Below are 10,556 nucleotides of genomic sequence, written 5' to 3'. Positions count from 1 at the left end.
ATTCTTCTTTCTTGTGAATCCGGTGGTGAAAGTCTCTTTGATTTCACTGAGGTGAAGATTTTGTCTCTAATATTTACCTTAAAGACTGAAACTGGTCTTGCAAGAAAGCCTGTTAAACAATGAACAGAATTGACCGCAGAGTGTCACTTTATAAAAGTTTTAAATGCCAATTTTCTTGTATTTTGTCATAAGCTTTACATAAAATTGTGAACATTTTAAAGAAAATATTTCCATGTATTAAAATACTACGTTTCTACCATGGTTTACAATAAAGACCAAATGAGAAAAAGGCCTCGGCTATAAAACTATTTATTATTAAATGCCTCCTATTTTGGGAAGTTATTTTTATTTTTTTTTTTTAATATTAGAGTTGAGTTTTAGTTAACATAAAAGCCCAAAAATTGGCAGAAAAAATGAAAAGATCAAGCTATGGTGAGGAAAGCACTGACCTGCCACTGCAGAAGTACTTTCATATTTCTGTTTTCTCCGTATTGGCTGCCTTCTTAAAAAAACACACTAGTGTTTTGACTTAAATGAAATACAAAAATGAAGGCAAATAAAAAGAACCTTGAATGGCTCTGTAGTTCTGATGTATTTAGATGGTAACAGATACAAACCCTTTTCTGTCACACTGTGCCATTATTAAATAGTACTATCCATTTTTTATATTTACACCTTTGTCCCAAAATAACCAATGTACGGAAACTCCAAGGGTCCATCAGTTCAGACCTCAAGACAGATCTGAGTTTGTGTCTGCTTTCAGGGTCTCAGTCTAGAAAGCATTTTGTGGTTATTGATAATCTCTGATCTCATTTATTGACTCGTCATACAAATACTCCCTCAAAAGCCATCACATTGCTTATGGACAGGTCCAAGAAAAAAAAAAAAAAAATCCTGGCTGACTGTTTGAACTGTTGTAACTAATTCAGGTTAATTCAAGAGTGCTGTGAAGTATTGCCGGCTGTTCTTGGGTCGGCCCTTCAGGAGTGTCCTTGGCAGAGCAGGCCAGCTGCTCTCACCTGAGGGTTTTCCTTCCCTTTATAACCCAGTGACTCGGAGTTGTTCTGGAGCCGAAGGTGTCCCAGCCCCCTGCCCAGCGGGAGGGCATGAACCCAACCCCTGGAAGGGACTTGTCACCCCAGGGCCGAGCACTGAGGCGGGGTGGGAGCCCCGGGGCACAAAGCAAATGCAGAATGAAGGACCTGTCTCCGCACCTTGTCTTGCCCACCACAAAACTCCCCACGGGCTGCAGCCTCGCTCAACTTTTTTTGCTCTCCCTGCCAGGCACAGGAAAGCTCACGATAGCACAGGTGCTCCTCTTCTGCAGGCGTCCTTCTTGGGCCGTGCAAGACCCTCCCTCGGGACTGGGTTTGTAACAACCGGCCCTGACTTCTTAGTACCTGCTCCTGCCTCTGCAAATCCCATACTTCTGTCCACTTCACCCACTCTCGCCTTACTCCTACGGCACCGAATTGACCGAGTTGCACCTTCTGCCCTGGCAATGTGACAAGGAGGTAGGAGCCTGCCGATTCCCCCCGACTGCCGTCGTCTGGCGCTGCACTGGATGTGCACTGCTGCTCAGGGATGAGACATTTTACAGATTAACCTGCACAGAGTACGGACTCAGTGCTCTTAAGGGTCTTTTCCAACCTCTATGATTCTATGGATGGTTTGTCGCATACTGAACCTGTTCCAGAAGTGGTTGCAATGATGCGCTGCAGGCAATACGATGCGTGTGATGCCATTCCCGTAAGCAATTGACATACCGAATTGGTAAATACCTCATTTATTTATTTTTTTTTCACGAAAGCACTATCAGCTCATGATTTGCAGGTATAAACTTTACAATACCAACCTTAAAATATTCTATAATAAAATTTACATCAATATGTAAAAAGCTGCAAGTTAATGTTTTAAAAAGTCATTGTCTTGGTGGTAAGTACATGGGGTTGGGAGTGGGGGAGAAATCACTCTGAATGAAACGTACAAACTGATTTTTAAAATGCTTTGAATCTTCCACCAGTGCAATTAAACGTAAGCGTTCTTGTCGAAGTACTTTGGTGGGGTTTTGTCTGGGACACTGTTGTGGACCTTTGTACGAGAAGACATCATAGATGCGGCTCCATTATATGCAAACCCCCTCCTGAAAAGAGAAGAGAATCGCCATTGACAGCTCATCCCACAGACAGGTAACATCTCTGCATCCAAGCATTACAGTAATGTAAAACTCCAAGAAATGTATAGGAACGTACCTATACATTTCAGGGGAGGGGGCAGGGGAGCACCTTCCTTCCCTGTGTGATCTCACTCTGGTTTGACATCCCCCTCCAGCATCTCTCTTTGCAATTCACTTTTCTGTAAACGTGTATCCCTCGTTCACAGCCAAGTAAATTAGGGCCTGATCATGAAATACTTAGGTGGTGGCAGATCCTAGGTGAATGGTTCCTCCCTCCAGCTGTCCCCCTTCATTATCACCCCTCTTCTGCTGCTGGAGGTCCCACTGCCACCACCGCTGTCCTTTCACCCCTCGCTTTTGATCTGATGAGTTGGGATTAAAGAAACTTGTCTGTCCACACCTGTAAAGTGACCTGAGCACTTTTCCTACATCAGTGAAAGCATTTTTTTTCCAGCTGCAGTAAATTTGTGAAGTACATGTAACACAAGTATTTGTTCTGAGTCAATAGCTTTTCTTATTTACATGAATGACGGACAGAGTGTTATCCTTAAATCCCATTATTTTCTTTCATCCCATTATTTTCTTTCATCCACACAATCTTTTCCTGAACCCCACTACGAAGTCTTTTGGAAAAGTAATCAAACCCCATACGTCTAGCGGGTACAAATGCGCTAGTATTGATTTCTTTCAGTAAGTGCAACTTGTGTTTTACCTTGGAGAATTATTGTTTTCAGCTATTGAGAAGCAGAATATGCTGCCGCCAATTATGCAGAGTGAAGCTCCAGCCCATCCAATGAACAAAGCTGCTCCTAATTCATACCTGCAGGAAGTTAAGAAATGGGTTTAACAAAAGAGAGCATGGATTTAACAGGTTTTTTCAGAACAATAAAAGAACTACATTCTGTGTTTTCCTGAATAACTTTCAATTGACATACACACTATTCATCGCAAAAATCAGCAGCTCTGCCATTCACCCACGTTCTTTTCATTATTTCCCTCTTACTCAGGAGGCAAACGCTGTCCCTGCGGTGCCCTTGGGCAATGTTTATCTCCCCGCACAGCCAGCTGGGTGCCTGGCTTTTCCACATCTCCTCCTGGATTGCTTGGCTGCGGGGTTACACGGTTCTTTGGCCCCTTTACAGTGCACCGTGCCCATCCCCTTGGACCCTTCCCAGTTTGTTCCCCTTTGCTCCCAAACTGGACTGGCGCTTTTGCTGAGCCGGCGACGAGAGCTGCTGCCTACAACTCTCCTTAACTCTCCCCTTCGGCTCTCAGGATTTCCCTCCCTCCCTGTCCACACTCCAGCCTGCTTAAAAGGTGAGGGTTTTGTACATACATATAATACTCACTCGCGCGCAATATATGCATATACATGTACAGATGTAGCTGATACGTGCATGTGCACGCACAGATCTGTACATACGTGCACACATATGCAGCTGTCCATGTGTGTGCACAGGCACACATGGATGTGCCGGCAACTTTCTGCTTCTCCGGTCCCTGTGGCTGGATTCCGGCTGGAAGAGCCCACTCCCCTCCGAGCCCTTGGGCACAGCTCCAGGTCCCCAGCAACGGTCCCCTCTGCCACCCAGGGCACCCACCATTTGTTCGGAGCTAGAAACTGCTCCGTTTAACTCCGAGAGGAGATGGTGGTGCTTTAGGAGCGTTATCACACAAGGGGAGGTCCAAGTTTCTAAAGCAACAGTAGAAAATGAAGGAAAAGGGCATGGGGAAGAAATTCTTTTCCTCCCTCTGCTCGCGCTCAGTGCCCATAACCGGAGCTCCGGAGCTTCAAGACACGCAGCAAGCCACAGCTGCCGCTTGTCTGCTCCGTTCCCCGGCTCTCTGCCCGAGGTACCGCTCTTTAAAACACTTTCCGGATGACCTGCGTTAGACCACAGGCCCATCACTCTCCAGTGTCTCATACTCCTGCGTGTCTTCTTGCTCCTTCTCCGCTCCAGTTCCTCCTTGAGGAAACCTTGATCTCCTCCTGACTCCATCCAGCTGCAGTTACCGGTCAAGTGGCTGTGCTGGTCAAGTCTTTGGTATAAAGTTTGTTTGTTTATTTTAAGTGCTGGTGAGGCAGCCGAATGAAAAGCCTCTGCTTGACAGCCTGCCTGTGCAACTGAAAGACTGGGCAGTTGCACACTTTTTGGCTAGTTCTGAACATTTCCATGGGAACAGATCCTAATTTCACCTTAGCTGCTGAAATCTATAACTGAAAACACCTGGAAGCTGTTGTACAAAACTTGTGTCTTTACAAAGATGATACTGTGGAAACGCTCAAAAATTGCTTGTGAGCCCAGACACCAAGAAAATGAGATAGCAACTTCTGTAATAGGTCACAAGAGGGTGAACACTGGCTGGAGAACATAAAAAAAAAAAAAAAACAAACCACCAAACCCCCAAACCCCCACTTTTCCATGTTTTCTTGAGATTCTAACCAGAGGTAAAGCACAGACTTTTTTAAAGTCACACAGGGAGAAAAAGCTACACTTTAGGTATCAGTGCTAGATGCTATGGACACCCAGGCTCAAGTTATTTGTAACTTGGGGACTTACTGCCAAAAAGCGATGGAGATGTTGGAGCTCAGAGGCAGGACACTTTGTGAGGGCTTGCACCTGACTCCTCATGGTCCCGCTAGTGCTCTAACTTCCAGCCGCCTTTTTCATTTTCCATTCACCTCAGCTAAGCAGAGTTTTTATTTATTGTCCCTTGCTAAAAAAGGATCAGATTCCCCTACATGTTCTCCATACCCAGTGTGGGACTTAGGCACCCAACCCCCAAATTAAACTGCTGGAAACCAGAGCTCAGCTGCTTTTCACCCTGGAAAACTCTGCACCCAGCCCTGTTTGACATCAAAATCTGCCATACCTGTAAAGCTTTAATTCTAACTATGCTCACATTTCCAACCACGCGCTACGGTTTGCACAAGACGTGAGCAGATTTCTCTCTGTTCAAGGACTGGGGGTTCTCTGATGAGCAGCAGACACCTACATCAGAGCTCATCACCTAGGATCCCGTTAGAGTCAACACACCAGAAATACACACAAAGTATGCGTCTTAAACACCCTCAAGGCACCTCTTTTAACGAGCTGTAAAGGCAGATCAAAGCGACTAACTTCGATTCCGGGGGATCCCTCCATCCCCACACACCCAAGGTACCCGGACCAGGGTTAGGCTCACAAAAATCAGCGCAGACCACCGCGGCGCTGGAGAACACAGCTGGACCAAGAGCCAGGAGGGCTGGTGCTGTAAGAACTTACTTGCCAAGACCATTTGCCTAGAAAGTGGGAAACAAGTTCGTTTGCACATTTCCATCTAACAACATGAAACGGTTGGCCAGCGGCTAACGTGAGAGAGGTAAGGAGACCAATTGCCATCTCCTCCCTTGAAGCTCTTCAGTTGTAGAGAAAAGAAATCACGATTACATTGGGTTTAATTGGGTAGAAAAGGGTTACCTGGCTGTTGCCTGCTAGTTGGGAAAGAAGATGTGGGGTCTGGCCTTTGTTCTTGGCATTGTATGTACTTTTTAGGGAACATTTGTTACTATAACACCTATAAACAGATTGCATATACAGACCCTTCTCAGGTGATGGCCACACCAGTAGCTCAATGAGTGGCAGAGCTGCCCTAATTGGTCTTTCCTCCGTATCTTTAAACGGATTAAGAACCCCAAACTTTCTGATTTACACTGGTGCTTATGAGGAAAACTTCAAATTTTCAGTTGCATATCAACCTGTGTATGGCCCCCTGGATTTTATCTAATCCAACTTTTCAGCATTTAAGGAGCCAACCCTAACATTCCGTCAAAATCCAGTATGTAAAAAAATAAAACCTTACCATATGAAAAAACACCTTACAAACACTGGTACTTCCAGGAAAAAAAAAAAAAAGAAAAAGAAAAAAAAAAAACAACAACCAAGGATACAGCCTTTTTTAGAAGAAATTTCTGCGCTTGCTCTTTTTCACTTCCCTCTTTATCATTAAAATTTTGGCAGGAAACACACTCTTGTGTTCTTATAATTCTTGGTCGCAAGAGCCAAAGCAGCCGCTCTCCGAAGTCTGTGGCTGCGCATCCACTGTCCCCAATCAGTGCAATTAAGCTGATTAGGGATCGCTTGGAGATCGCTGGCAGCTCAGCGGGGAGCCGGACATTGATGCAGAGGCTCAGAGGCGGTGACCGCTGAGGACCACAAGAATTCGACTGCAGGGAACTGAAAGGCACCTTCAACCACACTGACCAAGCAGGCTAAAAACAGATTTTTTTTGCTGTAATCCAGGGAGGCAGAATTCAGTGCAAGAAAGTACGTACCCTATCAGTATAGATGAAAAATATTCTACTTGTTATATACATTAGGACCATGAAGTAAACTTCCAAGCGAACCAGTGGAAGCTTCATTAGCCAACTGGACGTTGGCATACGTAAAGGACATACCTACCTACCGGATCAGCACAACTACCCAAGAGAAACACACATTTTGAATGTCTAATTCTTATGAATCTTGGAAAATGAAAAATAGATTCAAATGTCACAGTGGGACAGTGGAAAGAGGGCCTGTGTGAATGTGCACAATGCATCCAGAGACAAGAAAGCCGAAGGGAAACAATTCCCTATAAAAGAGAACGGGAAGTTAGTCAGATAATTTGGATAAACTAACCCCATTCATCGGTAAGAACGATCAGGATTATGGAGTTCAAACTGTGGCAAGGGACAAAAAGGGTAAAGATTATAAGAGGGTTGGGGTTTTTTTAATGAAAAGTAGTAAAGTGACAAAACAGTTTCCTAAGAGAAGCCGTGGGAGCAACGTTAGCAAGACAGCAAAACAGAAGCACGGATTTTCCCCTATTAGAGATGTCTGATGAAAAATGAAATCCATCCTGGCTGCAAGCCCCAAGGTGTCCCATGCTGTCCCCGAGACTCTGCACGTGTTATTACGTAGGAGCAAGCAATTCCTTTGGAGCTGTTTTAAATTGGTAACGCAAACTATGGGATCGGGACATGGAGGTCCAGCCTAAGATTTCTTTCTAGGTAAGGCGTGTTTTAGGGTGTCCCCATGGTGCCTGTCATTCCTCAGTCAGGTACGTTAATTCAAACCAGACGTCTCTTGGGCAACAGCTTTAGGCAGGTCTCTGTTTCCTCCTGCACCCGTACATAGTCAGGGTGCGTCTTCCAAATGCAGAAGGCTGGAGGGAAATTCTGATGGCCGAGATGATGCTAAACACCTCACGTCATGTGTTTTCCACTAACAGTATCTCAAGCCTGTCTTTGACAGTGCCACAGTGACTTCAGGAGAGAAACGTGCCCTAAAAGGTGAAAGGTTGAACCCCTCTCTCAGTGAAGAGCCAATGCCAAATTTCCACAATATACCAGCAAAGCATCTTAAATGCTTCTGCAATGCGTATCAATGTTAAGAGTTCACAGACGGCGATGAAATACATTACTCGAACATATTTTACATTGGTTGTGAGAGAAAGGAGTCAAATGCCACCATCAGCTTAATCTGATGCGAGGTCATTGCATGAGCTACGTACACCGTGCGCAACTCCGATTACAACTGCTGGCTTTCCTCTCTGCCTTTATCTTTGGAGTCGTGATTATGGGTGCCCACAGCTGAGCTATGCTGGTTGTTCAGGAAAAAGGTAATTTCTGCAGAGGATGTTTTACTACCTTTATTTCGATATTTAAACTGGATTTCTCATTCCCTCACAGTAAAACTCCGCTGTGAGGTCTGCCTGCTCTTCTGCAGCAGAACGGTGTAGGAATACAGTGTAGGAAAGGGACTTCTGGCAACAACCACGGTATTTTTCACTAGGAACAGTAAGCCTGATGAATAATTAACTTCTGGCTATATAGCCAGGCTCCATTTTCTTCACAGTACCTCACATTCTTGTTTCTTTGGAGGCCTTTCAATCCCATCCTCACCGTATCAAACAGACAGAAACTATTGCAGAATTACCGAGGAAACTAATTTGAACTTGTTTTCAAGACAGGAGAAGCAGTGTCAGCGCTACCACAAACGTGGATCCAGTTAATGTTATTTATTCAGACTATTTTCTTTCTATCAAGGAGAAACGGCAAGGCTCAGGGTTCCTTCCTGAGTCCTTCCTTGGGTCTCAGGGAAACGTATACCCAATGCTTGACATATCCTGGAATCACCACCAGGAAAACTTTGAAATCCTTGCCTTTAAAGATAACTTTGCATTATGGAAGAAGCCAAAACAGGAAAGTCTATGATGCTATAACTTACAGCCACTGTTTTCAAACTTGCTAGTAAAGAGGTGAATCCAAAATCCAAGCACTGGTTTGTGAGTTGCGGCCTTTGTAGGCCCTGAGAACTTGCACAGATTTAAAATGGGGTCTTGAGGGATGCTCCCTCATTATTTCTGGTATGGATCCTGCAATTCTATAAACACTCTCTCCCTTAAATTTAATTACAAGTATAGTCAAAGCATTTCTAGAATCATAGAATCATTATGGTTGTAAGAGACCTCAAAGATCATCAAGTCCAACCATATACCCGATGCCACTATGCACACTAAACCATGTCTCAAAGCGCCACATCTAAACATTTTTTGAACACCTCCAGGGATGGTGACTCCACCACCTCCCTGGGGAGCCCGTTCCAATGCCTAACGACTCTTACAGTGAAGAAGTTCTTCCTCATATCCAACCTGAACCTCCCCTGGCGCAACTTGAGACCGTTTCCTGTCCTAAATTTATGTTAGTGCTTATAAGATCACCGGTTACGGTACGGTTTATGATCCAAATTTCAGTCATCTGGATTTGAAAACCCATCAGCAAAAAGTCCACAGAGCCTGCAGAAACCTCTCTTCAAGAAGAGTCAATATTGCGCAGCATTCAATGCCTTTATGGAAACCACCTTCTATCAAAAGCTGAAGGAAATAATTTTCTTCCTTTCCTATCAAGTGAAGCGCCTAACGAACGCCTCTGTCTTGTGCACTCCTTTTGCCACCTCTCCGACATAAAGGCAAGCGTCACTCCCGATTAACCCCATTTCCTCTGCAGCAAGCGGGGCAGCGCCCTGCCCAGCCGCAATAAGCCAAGGCACAAAGATGACGGAGCAGTCGCTGTACAGGAAGGTGTTCCTTCATTAAATTTCAGCACACGGTTACTCCAGTTGGAAAATATGATTAAATAAAACTGCAGCCCACTTTCCTTCTCTGCCCAACAGGAGAAGCACCTGCTCTCTGTCTAAATGGGCTCGGGTGCACAGTATGAAACTTAAGGTCTACTTCTTTGAAAGATTTATGGGTATAGGAAAGTACTTACTTTTGTGCAACAAAAGAAGGATCAAAGAACTCAGACGTAATCCTGTTTGCATACAGGGAACAACTAGTCATAGAGCACAACCCTGAAAAGCATAAGACAAACCATTCAGTGGAGCCAGCAGAAGAGCTTTGGGCCTGACCCTGAAGCCAATGAAGTCATGGAGAATTGCGCGGGGATTTCTGCGGGAAAGAAGCAGCTCTGGTGTGACTTCAAATAGACAAACTTAGAGAAATAAGGTATATTTACCAGAGAGTATGAATATCAGTCCAGCTAAACAAGCTATCTTTGCTTTAGTCTGATCAGAGCCTCCGACTTTTGTACACTTCATCCCAACCAGTCCAAAAATGGCACCGAAGAAGCCCAGGCAGACGGCGGAGATCATCAATCCTCTGCAGGCTTGGATGTAACCTGCGGCGAGAAAGAGTAAGGCTAACGTGAGAACTGGGACCATACCGGGTTTCGCTGTAGTTCCTCTCCCTCTGCGCGGTGTTAGGCATTCACGATTGCAAACCGAATCAAACCTTGGCTGGAGTAATGTCACCTTACCATTGAATGTATTCTTCTAGGGGATGCATGCCCTTCACAGGGCACCATCACCCGAGCCCAGCTGGTAAGAAACACAGTATGGCATTCAGGGCTGCAAAAAAATAATCCCGTGGCATTGGGTACAGTATCTGCAAGAGGTTGTACCCACGAGGTTCTGAAGAACAACTCCACGTGGTCTGCGCAGTGGCTGTCATGGGTTACAGAACCACTCTGCGCACACAAAGCAAGTCTTACACATCAGCCTCGTCGTGCGTGGGTGTCGGAGATGCGATATGACTGACAGCAGGTTGGCAGCACTGACCCCCACGGGGGTCCTGGACCTGCCTGGACATGCCATCGATTTGATTTGGATCTGCCAAGAAGACCCTCGATCTGCACGGCAGTCAAACACGTGCTCAGCTTCATGGACAGCGTAACCCCTTGAGATAAAACAAACTACGGTCGTACTTCAGCCCGGACAAACGGCTTGCGGCTGGTTTTAGCCACGTACAATTTTGCGGCGCTGGCCGAAGCTGCTCTGAGCTGGACCTCCCAGGAGCA

At 45.3% G+C, this 10,556-nt stretch overlaps 1 protein-coding gene across 1 annotated transcript; it reads right to left on the bottom strand.

Moving 5' to 3' along the window:
* Positions 1-1,773: 1,773 nt before the first annotated feature.
* CLDN10 (claudin 10) lies at positions 1,774-9,921 on the bottom strand. Its single transcript, XM_009703823.1, has 4 exons — positions 9,717-9,921; positions 9,471-9,552; positions 2,889-2,996; positions 1,774-2,143 (listed from the first exon to the last, which is right to left on the bottom strand). The coding sequence occupies exons 1-4, from the start codon at positions 9,919-9,921 to the stop codon at positions 2,029-2,031; spliced, it is 510 nt and encodes a 169-aa protein (XP_009702125.1). The 3' UTR covers positions 1,774-2,028.
* Between the last annotated feature and the right edge of the window lie 635 nt (positions 9,922-10,556).

Source organism: Cariama cristata, unplaced genomic scaffold (assembly GCF_000690535.1).
Source record: "Cariama cristata isolate BGI_N322 unplaced genomic scaffold, ASM69053v1 scaffold6077, whole genome shotgun sequence".
In the NCBI taxonomy this organism is placed as follows: domain Eukaryota; kingdom Metazoa; phylum Chordata; class Aves; order Cariamiformes; family Cariamidae; genus Cariama; species Cariama cristata.
The sequence above is the reverse complement of the archived record's forward strand: the minus strand, read 5'-3'. Positions and strand labels throughout refer to the sequence as shown.